Source organism: Rhinichthys klamathensis, unplaced genomic scaffold, assembly GCF_029890125.1.
Source record: "Rhinichthys klamathensis goyatoka isolate OS25496 unplaced genomic scaffold, OSU_Roscu_1.1 h1tg000007l_1, whole genome shotgun sequence".
NCBI lineage: Eukaryota > Metazoa > Chordata > Actinopteri > Cypriniformes > Leuciscidae > Rhinichthys > Rhinichthys klamathensis.
Window position 1 is genome coordinate 1,784,413 of NW_026606560.1, and position 16,038 is coordinate 1,800,450.

At 36.0% G+C, this 16,038-nt stretch overlaps 1 protein-coding gene across 6 annotated transcripts in view; it reads left to right on the forward strand.

The window, feature by feature from the left end:
• Nucleotides 1-3,067: 3,067 nt before the first annotated feature.
• lrp8 (low density lipoprotein receptor-related protein 8, apolipoprotein e receptor) overlaps nucleotides 3,068-16,038 on the forward strand; it is a 198,320-nt gene continuing 185,349 nt past the window's right edge. For 4 of the 6 annotated variants that reach the window (XM_056259553.1, XM_056259561.1, XM_056259526.1 and 1 more), the window contains exons 1-2: nucleotides 3,069-3,251; nucleotides 4,149-4,268. In XM_056259553.1, the coding sequence (XP_056115528.1) occupies nucleotides 3,158-3,251; nucleotides 4,149-4,268 (214 nt within the window). In that variant the 5' untranslated portion in view covers nucleotides 3,069-3,157. Of the gene's footprint in view, nucleotides 3,252-4,148; nucleotides 4,269-16,038 lie in introns of all 6 variants that reach the window. The other 2 variants (XM_056259543.1, XM_056259568.1) reach the window with 1 other exon arrangement.

Consider the following 16,038-nt stretch of genomic DNA (forward strand, 5'->3'; position numbering starts at 1 on the left):
TATCAACAGCATCTGTGACATGCTATGGATTACCACAGAAGATCATATTGACTAATCCAACATTTAAAAAAAATAACATTATTTACTAGCATTCTCATGTTGCTCCAGTCCAAACCTATATGAAAGTATCTCTTTTATGGAAAACAACAGTAAATAATTATGAAGAATTTTACTCACTGTTTTCCATGCATTTTACAATAAATGGAGACTGAGACTGACACTTGAAATGTAGAGCCAAATAAGTATGGACCAATTTTTTTTTTTGATTCATTGTAGACTGTACACAAATATTTTGTGAAGTTGTAAATATAAAAAAAATTATTGGAGTACGTTTTACAAGAAAATATCAGTCTCTATATTTCAAAATTTCACATTTAATTCAAAGTGGTCTTTGTAATTGTGAATTTTACCAGAATGTTTTTTTTTTTTTTTCAGTGTAATTGCACAGAAAAGACAGATCAGTACAATTCTTCAAGGTTTATCATATTCTGTTCCACAGAAGAAAGAAGGTCTTACAGGGTTGGGACTAAATGAGGGTGAATACATAAACAGAATATTTATTTTTTGGGTCAAATCACTTTACTGCTAAGTTGTAATATTGCTTTAAGTTCTAGAGCCTCACTATGATTCGATATGTCTGGAATGGCACATCTTCTCATACTTGGGTAACAGTGAGAATTCATGGAAGCAAAAACATGAGTTGGGTCTGAGGGATAATAAGGGCTCTCACACTTTCCAGTCTGATTGGCAAAAGGGATGAAGGTGAAGTGATTTGTGTAAAATGCCTCATTACACTCTAATCAATGGAATATTCAAACATCAGCTACTGGAATCTAACTTCCAAACCACACCAAAATAGACTAAGCAAAGCACACCACGTTAACAACCTATACACTTCCTCAAATAATGCCCTCTTTAGAACCTGTGTTTCTAGGGCAGGGAACAACCATTCAGGCATCTCCGGTTGTTTCTGCAGTGTGGAAGTTCTGCACTGTCATATCTTTTGATGAAACCCTGTTTCTCACCTGAATAGCTGGTGGGCCACTGGCCAGTTATCGACTGAACATCTCTCTGTTTTTTTGGGTCAGCAGCTTGGCAGAGAGCAGTTCTGGCAGTTTAGGCGAGTTCTACCACTGAAAGAGAGAGAATATGCGGATCAGCTGACCTACGCTCTCATGTTCTGATGCTCTCACAATTTTTCAGTTCTGAATTTTTCTCCCTCTTTCCCAGAAATAACTCAGAGACAAGTCAAAATGTCATACCAAAAATCGAAATTTTGATGTTGGCCACTACAAGTGATTAGGGTAAAACATTTTTAATTTGTATTTCTTCATACTTTCTCAGTTAATTAATCACAGTACGCAATTGATTTGTATTACACGTTTTCTATAATGTTATGTTTAAATATGCAAATTGGCATTATCTAATTAAATATGCACTAATTTGTAGACCTTTTCAAAACAGAAATCTGAACATTGGAATAAGCCAGGTTCAAAATTCTTGTTTCATTTTGTTGTCATATTAGAGTTGAATGTTTTTAGATATCACATTTTAGCCCTAGGCTATAAGTCAGAAAAACACACATTTTTAGAATTAAAATGTTATTATAAATCTGCTGAATATACATCTATAAACGCATCTGTTAAAACTTTCAGAATATAGATAGGAATAAAACTGGAAAGTCTGGTGTATGTATCAGTTCTGGAGATTTCTGGCTTATTTTGAGAAAATAAACTTTAAATATACATTATGTATTCAAAATCTACAAATGCAAACCGAGTAAATAAGCACTTAATGTGTATTTATGTTTTCTTTCCACTAGTCTGGAAAAAACATGTTATTGAAGCAAAATAGCTTAAAATCTCTCAATTTACCTCTGCATAAAAAAAGGGTTTTGCCTGTAGTGTCTTGCCATAAAGACTCAAGACAATTCTTTCTTGTCTAAATGTATTTCTTGGTTACCTATTGAAATAGAAAGTTGGGAAGAGACATAGCCAATAGCTATTATGACTTGGGGGGGGTCCAGTAAAATCAAAGTTGTAGTGTCGTGACTTTAGTTCTGAACTAAAATTATGCATGTCAGAATATAATACTATAGGTTGGGCTAAATTCTCCTTTACGTTACGATTGATGATTATTTTCACAACAGAAAATGAGCTACAGAGCTTATGGCTAACTTAGTGGTTCATAGCAGAAACTGATGCTAGAAATGCAGTAAAAGTAATCTCTCTGAAAGAGCCCAAGCAGAGGAAGCTGTTTCTAACAGTCGATTCAGTGCATGTGAGAAAAGAGAACAACTGAGGACTGATGGTGATGCCTTCTCAACTGAGAAAAAACATTCAACTTCTTTCTCTCTCTCTCCCTCTTATTCTCTTTTTTCACACTTAAGAAGGGGGAACAATTTATCATAGCGCTGCAATCCCGACAGCTTCCTGTTTATAATGCCAGCCAGTCCCTGCAGCTACCCCTGAAACAACTTTCTAGAATCTAAAATACAGTAATACAACAAACATGAATTATAGCCTATAACGTAAAATGTATACAAAACACAACAATGGACTTTGTTAATGATTAAATAGCAAGAAATATAACTTGTTAGATAATATAAATAAATGTTATGGATCTTGCAGGGATTTGAAATGCACTTAAATACTCTTTTTTAATTAAATAAGAATAAAAATGTTTTCTATTTTACTCTAAAAACATTTACCAATATGGCTATTTATTTACTCTCACACACAGTAAATTAAATACAACAAAAGTGCAGCACCTGTTCATTTTTCATAAATATTCCCATTTTATTTGTTCATATTATATTTTAAGTTTTTTAACTTTTAACTTTTTTTTTTCTTTTTTTTACAAAACTCTCAATCTATACAATTATTTGTACTCTACAATGCCCACGAATCTCTTCATCTCTTCAACTGTGTAGAAGACTTTACAGTCTATTGTAGAAGACTGATGACATGTTTTGTTTAATTTCTCAAAATTAACCCCGCCCGTACGTACAAGTCATCACGCATGGCCCCGCCCTTCCGCGTTGGCGTCATCGATTCAAACTGGTATCGAAGCAGAGTGGAGCTTGTGGAGAGCCAGAGCGCAGACTGCACGGAGACAGGAGGTAGAGACTGTACAGCACGGCCTTTTTATATTCCGTATGAGCACAGCGTCTTTATTTGTAAAGATGTGGACGGCTATAGGGAAACTGCTGCTTTTACATATGATACTCGTGGGGTTTCTGCTGGTGAATGGTAAGTGTCTGCTCCACGCTGACAGTCCGCTGTTATGAATGTAAATTGATGCTGTAGATAGAAACACCGGCGGAGCCGCGTGCATCTACTTCCGATGACGAGACATTATTTGCGCGCTATATCATGTTAATATCTTTATAAAGCGTGTATTTTTTAAGAAACGACAATCTGATCAAGTGCATGTTGTTCTTGTCCTGCCGTGTTCGTTGTGGGCACAATAAGAAGGAAGTATTTGTTATATAAAATTTAATTATAGAAGTAGTACGTATAAGTCCGTAGTACACAATTGAAAGTAACCCATACATACGCAATAGCGCACCTTTACTCTCTTTGAATGTGTCAACAGTATCATTTAGATGTGTTTTTATGCACACGTGTCATTTATCCTTGGTCATTTATAGTTTGTGATACATTTACTGCAACCTGTCATTTTTACTGACAGTATTGTTTGACAGCTGTTAACAGAACTTTGCATAAAATTATGTAGGACTATACAGAGACTTGTAAAATAGGAAACTATGCTAAGAATGTCGTGGGCTCTGTCTTAACTTTTTGTTTTATTATTTTTTTTACGTTTGACATTTTTTTTTAAGTTTGAGCTGTTTAAGCATGTTCTCTTTGTGATATATGTGCAATATATTAATCTATAAATAATGATACATATATTTTACATACCGTAGTAAGTCCCCCAACATTTTGATTTGACATCCTTTGTGGAAGTTGGATGGGTTAAAGTAGAGATGAAACAAAATATCGAAAATTGGGGAGGGCAAAGGAAAAAAAACTTGGCAAAAATGTTGGTCGAACAGTGTCTGTGTGATCATTGCCTTTAGTTAATAACTTGATCTCCCCCAAAATTTGCATCCTGTATTTACACACAACTTCTTAATATGACAGGAACTAAACCGGACTGTGAAAGCGGTCAGTTTCAGTGCAGGAACGGCAGATGTATCCCGACTCCATGGAGATGTGATGATGATGATGACTGCTCGGATAACAGCGACGAAGAGAACTGCCGTGAGTAATTTGAACCTCTTTTTAACAGGTGTCTTATATAGCCATGAAGGTACCATCTTTGTTCCTCTTTCAACTAAGGTCTTAAAAAAACTGTTTATGATACCAGAAATGCTGTCTGTCTACACTACTCACTGGTTTTTGAAACCACAGGCATAAACTTGGCACACTGTTTCTTTGAGAAGACTCCAACTGTCATGAGTTGTGGCTTTAGGTACCTCTACACTGGAATTTTTACTTCCTATTTATTGATGCTTTGTAAAGTATGACATCACACACTGTATACATAAGTGTAGATTACAGTGTTTGTTTTACTGTGTAGTATGTATCAGTAATAGACAATGCACTTAATCTTTTGTGAAGCTGCTTGTAAGCACACATTATTATTGTAATTAATAAGTGACGTATTATGTCTATGAACATTGTGCATGGCATATTTTGAGCGTATTATTAGACACAGACATCCGGTTATTAGCTGTGAATGTAAGTAGGACTTTGCAGGAAGGTTGACACGGGCAAGATTGATTTTTGCAGGACTTGCTAATGAAAGACAAACATAGAAATTGTAATCTGCAAGTTGAATGACTTAATTGAGCCGTAGGCTACAGCAGAGGACAGAAAGGCACAACTGCCACAAAATGTAATTATTCCGTTGTATTGGTCACAGTATTAATTGCAAGTGCATTAATTATCCTAGTTGATGAATATGGTAAAGTGGAGTGTTCGGAGGTGCAGTGGAGAGAATGCCTTTTTCTGAAAACTGATGGAATTTAAATTGAACTTGCAGTTACTTTTACGTATTAATGCCATAAAGGGACAATCTCACAAATCTGCACTGCATTCTGGACATGTTGATCAAATACAGCAACACAGTGTGTTTTAGTCATGTTGAATGTAGGTTTATAAAGGTCATACTTCTATTGCTCTTGTTCCGTATTTATGATTGGTGCTGTGTGCCGCCTGCTAAGCTTTCTCAGCTGTAAACAAACTAGTATGTAGGGCAGGAATGGTTAGTTGCATTTATCAAGTAGGAGAAAGAGACGCCTCCACCTTGTTCCCAAAACGCGTGAATTTACACACATCGGAAATCACTTGCTGGGAGTTTTTTTTGTGGCTTTTGATTTTTTGCTTATTTAGATGACCCATTTTTATTAATTATTTTATTAATGTTATATGAAACCACCTGATCTGACTTATATTTGAATTTGTTCCAGTTTGATTTAAGAAAAATCATGAAAGCATTATGCTCAGATTTTGTGCCATTGCCAACTATCATTCCCCCAGGTTCAGGTTTGTCACATTCACCTGGTGTTTTCTTGGCTTCGGTTATGCTTGTTTAAATGGATTCATGCAAAGGTGCCCCATTTCATGTGGTATCTCCAGCAGGCAGGGTAGCTGTGGGGTTACTCCCCAGGTAGAAGTGCTCTCTTGGGCTGTCAGCAGGGTTGAATGCTCCCCTCTCCCTTCTGGATGTTTTTCCGTGGACTTGGACAGACATTGAATTAGAATAATACCTTAAGGATTGTGCTTTGCACTCCCCTCCCAGACACAACCTACTCACAGAATTGGCAGGATTCCTCTTTAGTTGCCCATGGAGACAGTTATAGCAACACTTCACAACACATACTGCTCCCTCTCCCTTTCTTTCTGTGTCTTTTTTTTTCAGTACCAAATTCTAATCACAGAGCTTTGTGTCTGAAGATGAAGTGGGCTCTTCGGTAGAGACTGGCTTAGTGGCTAGAGACTATTTATGTGTCTCAGGATGGCCTTCAGTCTTAGATGAACGTCACACGGACATTTATTTATTACGACATGAATCAATGTTGACCAAACGTTCTTGATAGTACATTTTATAGCAATAACTCCAAAAATCCCAAACTGTAAAAAGTTTTTTTATTAGCAGGGTAATGTTGATAATGATTTGTTTACTTACTGTTGGTTTTGGGCTATGATGCAAACATTTCCCCTGTACTTGTTTGTAAACAAACAGACAAGTCAGAGAGAAAATAGCTGAAAGTAGTCTTGTGAAGAGATTAAGACAAATCGGAATGTGATAACCATAATAGCCAGAAATAAGTGACAACAATAATGATTGTAACTTGCAAATTTGGAGATAAAAGACTCTTTAGAGTTTGCTTGTACACTCAGATTATCAAGTATCTTATGCGCCACCACACTGTATTTGTTTGATTAAAAAATATGGTAAAAACAGTAATATTGTGAAATATTACAATTTAAAATAACCATTTTCTATTTCAATAGGCTATATTTTAAAATGTTGTTTATTCCTGTGACGGCAAAGCTGAATTTTCAGATGCCATTATCCAATCTTCAGTGTCACATTTCCTTTAGAAATCATTCTAATATTCTGATTTGGTGCTCAAAAAGCATCTATTATTATTATTATCAGTGTTGAAAATAGTTTAGTATTTTTAAACTGTGATCATTTTATTTGGATTCTTTGATAAATAGAAAGTTCAAAAGAACAGCATTTGTTTGAAATACAAAGCTTTTGTAACATTGTAAATGTTTTCACTATCACTTTTGATGGAATTAATGCATCTTTGCTGAATAAAAGTATTAATTTTTTTTAAAGATTTTTGAATGGTGGTGTGTTCTTTTTGGCAGCAGAAATGTGCCAAAGATATCTTGCAGCTTAAAATCCTTGTATGGAAAAACTAGAAAAAAAAGATTTTGAGTTTAGTTTGACTTGGGTTTTTTCGTCACTATTCTTTATTGTTTAATTCATGATGAATTTATTTTCTATGAGGTAAGACATCGCAGGGAAAAAACTGACAGAGGTGATAAAGGGCATTTTTCTTTTTTTCTTTTTGACTCGTATTGTACAGTATTGCGTTGGAACAGATTTTTAATGGCTAATTTTAAGTAACCAAGTGCTCCACATACCTTTACCACAAATATAACAATGGGCCGCTCCATATCTCTTGCACATACACAAACACCCAAAATCATTTATTTTTCTCTCAATCTCTTAAAAAGAGGTCAAATAGAACATATCGTACAAGGTCACAGTTCAGAGACATAATCAGGTATCCTGTCTTCCATGGACTGGTTATTGAATCTGCTGAGATAATGAGCCTAACCACCTGTATCACATGTCATAGCGTGTTTCAGAGACACAAGAGATGCCTGTCAGAATAATATCTCATTTTTATATTAAATGGCCGTGCAGGGATACAACTAACATAGCTTGTCTGTGTTAGTAGTAGGGTTATGTATTACGTGTAGCTATTAGACTGAGCTCTTGTATTACGTGTCTGAATGCACTCCTTTCTTATTCAATCCACACACACACATAGTACACAGTACACACACAGAGTAAAGCGGAGCTAAATGAGTAAGCAAACACTGCTTCTAGTACAATCTTAGCACCTTGTGAGGAGGATCTCATTTGTTTACTTTGAGGTAGGAAGTATATTCCTCATGGAAATGTAAATGTGCTTTTTTTTTTGTAAAATGTGCAGGTTTAATAAAACAGTAACAGTCCTGTGGCTATTAACAGGAAGAAAGGAGAGTTTTAGCCCGAAATCTATTTTTTTTTATATGATGTGTACAGTCATGCGAAGTGATTCACTGCATGTTCAGACCGGTGTAATTATGGGGCAGATGTCACTGTGCTGCACCCTCCCTTCCCCTCACTTTGATTTTCTTTTATTACACTTATGTTTTATGGTTTACATCCCTTTTCTTGTGAATTGGTCTTGGAGTCGTTTCTGGGAAAGAGACAGCAAACTATATCGATTTTGTTGTTGTCAATCAGCAGGCTTCTTGCTTCTTCTTGCATTCCCAAAGAAATGTTCACCCAAAAATGAACATTCTGTCATGTCATCATTTATTCACTTTCATGCAATATGATTTATTTGACTGATAAACAGACTGTTTGTGTGATGAATAATTAATTCTTCACTGATTCTCCCTATGGTCTGTTAACTGTTGAAAACTGGATCCGTTCAATTCTGATCAAAGACTGATTTTTGGATCTGGATCAACTGATTCATTTAAAAAGATCAGACTCCAAAGAACGATTCATTCTCGAATTGGGCATTGCTACTTTTCTAACGAACTCTCGAATGCTCGAGAAGAGCTAGTGTGAATGTATTTTTTTTTCTTTTTTTGTGAATAATTTAAGATTTTGTTTGTTTGTCTCACCAAGCTATTTGATTTAGAGTCTTGGAATATAGCACTTGGTGTTTTTTATCTTTGTCATTTTGGACCTCAGTTCTCAGGATATTCTTCATAAATAAAACTATTTGTGCTCCACAAACAAAAGAGAAAGAAAGTAATTCAGGTTCGGAACGACATAAGGTAGAGTAAATGTCAATGTCACGATGCTCCTCCAAATCGTACTGGCAGAGAAATCCTGTTGCTGCTCGAAACCGGTTAGTGCTGTGGTAATTATTGCTGGGGTTTTTTTATTGCCCATGGGCTTTTTTGTTTCATTAATATGATCAGAAAACACGCATTGGTCCTTTTGTGAGATTGAGCATGTGTATGTGATGGCGGGAGTGAAGTTATTGTGAAACAAAGACCCAGGTGACCATGAACTGTGTATGTGCATAACATAAATCCAATTAGTGCCTCTCCATGTGCTGTGTGGATATGCCAGATCAGTGGGGTAATTTGAGTTCAAGGGCAAGAAGGTCCCGTTTGTGAAAAAAACTCTTCAATTTATTAAACAGAGGCTTGTTTTTACCCAAGTAGCACTTATGCCAAAATGATGATGTCTTGCTTGAATGTGCGAACATTCATTAGCATGAAGCATTCAGTCTGTGTCCTCTTGAAACTGTCACACTTTCAACACTCTCATGCATACATACACAATTCTGAAGCTTTAGAGAGTATATGGGATCGTTCTAACTTGCATTTTCTCTATAATGCTGATATATTGTGAAAATTTCTTCATTAAGGAAGTGTAATAGAGCTTAGGAGAGTGAGAGAGGACGAAACAAAGAGAGACAACGTACGTGTTTTCATCTTCGTATTGTGGATATTGCCTGGATATTGTGGATAAGCTTTTCGGGTGAATTTTATGAGCTACTTACTGATATGAAATCTTGGGTCTCTGTTTGTTCTCAGTAAGTAAGTGGGGGTGGGGAATGTGACAGACACATAAGGAGAGAAAGAAACTGAATAAAGGGAGAGGTGAACAAAGACACTGCCTCCAGCACACTCAGTAGCCGTTGGTGAAGGGCAGCTGAAGTGGTAATAACACGTTTTTTGTTTCATTTATCTATTTTTTTCCCCACATTGTATTCTTGTTGTAGATGGGTTCCAGGTGGTCTCTGCTCATCAAGGTGTGCGGTACAATCAGCCATAGGCCAGTGATTCGTTTGGCAGGCCTGTAAAAAGAAGAGGGTGTAGAAAGAGGATAAGATAAGAAAGAGGATGCTTCTTCTTACACATGGTACTAAATGTCAGACTTCCTACTGGATTTTGGTTTTGCAGTGGGCGGCACTGTATAGAATAGAGTGGTGCAGTGATGTATTTTTGTTGGCCAACCCAGAAGTTACCCTGGTTCCCTCAACAAAAACCAATATGATTTTTATATATTATTGCAGAAAATAAGTTTTGTGACCATGACCAACAAAAGTTGTTCATCATAATAATCTTCCCATACATTTTGAATTTTGAAGCCTAAATACAATCACCACAGGTAAAAAGCTAAACATAGGCTTTAAACGAACTAGACTGTGTTCACATAACTTCAACGTCACTACACCGTTAAGCTTCTAAAACTCTTTCAGTCTTTATTTAAAAAAAAAGAAAAAAAAGAATGGGTTGCAAGAGTGTGATTATAAACACAATGAGGCTGTAAAAGTGGTCTAGTGTGTAGATGAGCTTAATTATTCAGTGTTTATGACGTTTAATGTCCCTGACAACCTCTCTTGTCCCATTGCATTTAGCCACTTTTTAGTAACCGCCTTTTAAATGCTTTAAAGGAAATCACAAGGGTGTATTACTGATGTTTATTATGTCATAAATACAATGTGAAAATACATTGAGCTTGCGTTAATACTAGAAATGCCAGAATTCCATAACTACTAGAACTGCCACAAGCGGTCATTTTGACCGTTAGATTGCAAACTACATATCTTTAATAATAAATACCCAATTGAGAGATTAATGCATTTATTGTGTTAATATATATTTTAAAAACAAAATAACACCAAACTGTACATTTTAAACAAGTTTAATTATACATTTATAAATAATAATATCAAGTAGCCGTAATTATCGCATATTCACAAGTTAAGGCTATATTCCATATCCATTCAACATAACTCAGAACAAGATAATAACTAAAAGTATCTTATTTAGATATTCTTTTGACAGTGAGAGAGACCATGTCACGGTTTATGAATTCGCCATCTCCTTTCTCGTCTTGTTGTGTGTGTGTGTGTGTGCGTGGTCGCTGATCATTGCCGCTGATCAGCACGCCCGCTGCTTCTGATCAACGCGCCAGCTATCGGATCAGCGAACCCTTTTTAGTGTCACTGTTGTCACCTAGTTTTTGTCAGATCGTTGTGGATGTTTCCTGCGTGTTTGTTCCCTGCCTGTATCCGTTTTCCGTGTGTCATCCATCCGTGTTCAGCACTCCTGGTTCTTCACGCAGCATCCCTGTGCTGCCAAGGGCTTCATACTGGACATTTGCACACCTTAACTCTCCCAGCATCTGACCAGCTCTCAATAAACATATCTGTCATTTTGCAATTTAATCTTCTGATTATTTCCTAACAGACAAAGGTCAACCACGGGAAATGTTACAAAAGAATACCGCAAAATTCAGTGCGGTCAATATGACCGTCTATGGCCGAAATAGGTAAATATGTTCATTTGGGTTTTTTTTGCCTTATGTGTAATTTATATTAAAAACATTTTAAATGAAAATACAGACACTTTTAGGAAAAGTCAGGTACCAGCAGGATTTTATTTATTTTTTCAACAAAGTTATTGCAGATATAAAATTCAAAACGGTCGAAATGACCATCGTGGCTGTTCTAGTGTTAACCACATACCTTATTTCAGGCATTTAATTAAAAACCCATTATAAGAAACAAATGACGTCCGGACGATGGAACCTGAAAGCTAAAATGCTAACCGTTTCCGTGTTTTGGCCTACACAAATACGTCAGCCCTGCTGTACCACTATATTAACCTCTCACTAAACCCGCCTTCCAAACGTTACTGATCAACCTTAGCACCTTTGGCTGAGGTTCTATGTAGGATCTGTGTTTTTGGATGGTTTTAACCCAAAAATGTGTACTACATTGATTTATCACACTGTCACAAATGAATCTTGACTAATTCATGCTATGGTTTAAACCCTCACCCCTCAATCCCAAATAAACAACAACATATGGTTATATTTACAAATTCAGTCATGTCATTAGTAAATAGTAAATAAAGAGTTCACAGTACCTTTTACTAGTTCCAGTTCCACAGTACCAGTTCTTCTTTCTTTTCAGGCAATGTGACAAGCGTTTCCCTTGATTTGCAGTCTTTATAGGTTCAATCGCATTATGACAAATAAATAATTCTTTGCAATGTCAAACTTTATCCCAGCCCATGTGTGAATGATATCAATTCCATTTTTTGCTATTTTATGTGCATATTTCTCCAAAAATCACAGTCCTTAAACTTATAAATTGGCATTTTTAAAATTCTTTTCAGAAGGTACACATAACTTGGCAGTTCTTACCCTTTGTTCAGTGAGCGAGTAAATAATCCAAAATTATTCTACGAGGAGTCTGACCATTTCAGTTCGTTGACTCGTGTTATTGTCAGAATTGATTCATTACATGTTGTGCACTGTGTTTTATCAAGCAGTACCAACACAACATAAAGCGTAAATCTTTTTGTTTTGTTACATATAATTCACAAGCTTGTTTATATATAGTGTGTGTGTGTGTATATGTATGTGTTGTTTGGCGTTGTACTGCAAACCCCCAAAATCCCAGTTCCTTTTTGATCCGTCCATGTGCCTGAGAGCATACGTCTATGACTATCTAATCCCTGCCAAGATTAGTGGAATATTTCAACATGACTCGGCTTTATTTACATTTATGTTATTCATGCTTTCTCTCGCTTGTCACTTTCCCAATTTTGGCCTGGAATAGAATCCGAAGAATGTTTCAATACCTGTTTTTTATGAATAAATAATTTGGCTAATACCCATCTGTGCACTGACAGACATCCTCTCAATGTATGGAAGCCAGTATCAGTGTTTGTGTGTGGTTTTGGGTCTCACAGCTTCAGAGATTATAATTCTTTTGAGTTTGTCTACAACTTGGCCAGATTTTTCTCAGTCTCATTCATTCACACGGGTCCTTACCTTTCTCCTCAATGTTTTCTGTACTGTGTCAGCTGTGGAAATTGAGCTGAAAAGTGTCCTAAATCACTGCAGTGCAGCAGGGAGTGGTATCTGCGCTAAGTAGCTATGATCCTCCGTTGAGATGAGGTTGTTAAACGACTTCCACTATTTACGACATGGAGAGTTGTTGGTGTATATTTTATGCTGCTCTCCTTGCTGAAGGATAGAAAATGATGTTTGAAGATTTGGTATTTTTTTTTCTGCACTTTTGTGTTCTCTGAGAGAGAGAGAGAGAGAGAGAAGGAGAACGACTTGGCCTTACTCTCTTTTGACCTTACTTTTGACTCTTTTGACCTTACTTAATCTTTCAGTGGTGCTCTGGAACATTAATTAGATTATTACACTCTCACATACTGTTCTGTACACACATGGTCAGATCCTTTTTTATCAGGTTGCTTAGACTGTTTGAGTAAACTGCAGAGACCGATGATTCAATAATTCTTTTCATGTTATGGCCGGTAACTGGCCGATATTACAATTCTATAATATAATATTTTGTAGAAATAATTAATAAAAAACTAAAAATAAAATGTAAATGCTACAAGTAAATTTAGGCATCACAACATTACAGTATGCATAATTTGAGATTTCCAAAATATTTAAGTGTTATTAAATTATTAATGTTTTTAAAGATTTATTTGAAATGGGGAAAAATTAAGATTCACAATTAAATATCCAATATCTAAAAACATCTTTTTGATAATAATAACAATATGGTACTGATATATTCTGATGTGTTTTGCGTCCCTATTTGCGATCTTGTCAGTGGTTTGAGTGTTGGGAGGATGTTGCGCATTTCACTAGTCGTGTTTAAATTTTTGTGCCGCCTACTGAGATTTGTTTGTGTGTGCATGCATGCGTTATATTCTGCCTTATGTGGCACAGCATGGCACCTTCTTTAATGTGTTTCCTGATTGTCATTTAGTCGAAGGGGGAACAATTCAACTTTCTCACACGCAGACCACCTGGTTAGAAAATGTGGAACTTTGTAGTGGTTTGTAGAAGATAATTACTGACTGTAGTGAACAAGAAACGGAGGATGTTGAGGTTTTTACTCTTATTTACTCTGTGCACTGTAAAATAAATAAATAAAATAAACCCACTAAAATGTCAATTTAGCTTTTTATTGCGGTTTTAAAATTTAGTGCTGCCAACCTACAGTTTGAAGAACACATTTTTCAACAACTTTAAAATTAATACTTGTATAGAATCTGAAAATGTTTAATTCAAGAAGTAAAGTGCAATTCAAAAATATATAGTTAAAATAGGTAAAAAAAAAAAATTGTGAAACAAAGATTTTTTCTTTTCATTTATTCAATTTATTTATAAACATCAAACAAATCTTTGGATCAGATTTGATTAAATTCACTTAAACAGACAGTCAAACAAACTGACTCACGAAAAGGGAACCTTATTAATTTTTCTTAGGAAAAACTCAGCTTTTGAGGAGGAGAAGGGCCTCATGAAACTGTTCAAAGACTTTCCCCCCTTTCTTACTCCTTGTGTATCTTCCTCATTTTGCCCATCCTCCCATTTTCAAAAGCCCTCAGTAGGTCCTCAATGTCTCTTTATCTCTTTGACTCTCCAGCACTTCTGTGCTCAGTTCTCTCTCTCTCTCTCTCTCTCTCTCTCTCTCTCTCTCTCTCTCTCTCTCTCTCTCTCTCTCTCTCTCTCTCTCTCTCTCTCTCTCTCTCTCTCTCTCTCTCTCTCTCTCTCTCTCTCTCTCTCTCTCTCTCTCTCTCTCTCTCTCTCTCTCTCTCTCTCTCTCTCTCTCTCTCTCTCTCTCTCCTTGCCAGCATGGTGGGACCCATCACCTCCTCTCTGCCTTTTCTTTATTTTCATTTCCGTGCAAGCGTTCCTCCTGTTTGCAAGCACCCTGACACTTCCCCAATAGCCCTGTCTCCATGCAAGATTAGTGTGAGGCCCCAAGTCTCCAGCACAGGCCACAACAGTAATAATACGATTCAGAGAGTGAGAGAGAGATAGTGTGTGTGTGCGTTTAATTTTTTTTTGGTGTGTTTTTGCATGCATAACACTGATTATATATGTTACGTTTTCTGTTTAGCCTTGAATAATACACCTGCACAAAGCTTGGTGAAATTTACTTTCATAACCGAAAGACTTGCATAGTTGTTGATCTGTGTAAACTGCAAAGCGTGTCCTTTCCTTAAGGTTCTTAAGTTAAGCATGCTGCTACAGTTTAACTAGGAACAGACTTTACACAAGGATTTCAAACAGCATAAGTAGGGCTGAACGATAGATTGAACAGTATGTTTGTGATGATTTAATTGGCAATAAAATAAACCCAAGCAACACTGTGAATATTGCAATGATTTAATGCACTTTTTATTTGGCCATTACGTTTCCTAAAAACTAAATTTCCCTGAATAATTTAAAATTAGTTTGTTTAAACAAATCGATTCAAAACTGTTCAACAGTTCATTTGTGTTCCGGTATCCATGGGAATTTTTTTTATGTATTGAGATTAAGTGTAAGTGTGTAGATAAATATTTATATTTATTGTTATATTGATGCGTAATAAGGATGTCTCCTCTGACATAGGGATAAAAAAAAGTCACATCATTATAAATGTTAAATACTGTCTTAAGACTGAAAAATAAAAATAGTATTAACAACAAGAAATAAAAGATTCATATAATATACAATTTTTAACTAAATCGCCCAGCTTTCATAGCTATAACACCATTTGAACCATTGGAAGTAGTTTGAATACATTTGTTTGGGCATTACATATACATACAAATGACAACAGTAGTTATTGTCGAGTTTTTTTAATAATGTTTTTTATTTAGATAAAACAATATCTTTACATAGATCATTTGAATATAAGTGTTTGTGTGTGTGTGCGTGCGTGGAGTGGACTCATGTGTCACATGTGCATCACACTAGAGGATAGGGCAAGTTCATTCATGTCTTAGTTGATGTCACAGAACCCTGTACCCATTTGTTTATGCATTATTTAGCATCACTTGATCACCTCAGCTTTGGTTATGTGTGTCCCTATTCATTTCTATGGTATTTAAATTAGCAGGTCAGACCTTTTACAAAATAACACATACTAACAACAACATGAAGGTAAATGATGACAGAATTTTAATTTGAGGTTGAACTAGTGCTTTGAAGTCCAGTCTTAATGAGCTTTGAGAGCAGAGCCCAGGTGGTGCTTAGCTACTTTAATGAGTGCAGAGTAGGTCTGTCCACTCCAGCCGGACCTCTCAGCACGACTGCAGAACAAACTTCAGAGCTACAGCTAGTCAGTAATGTAGACTGCACTGTTTCAGTAATTAGATTACCCTGTCTGATCTTTGCTGAGGTGAGAGCACACTGATCTGGCTACCATGTGGGTTTACACTTTAGAGA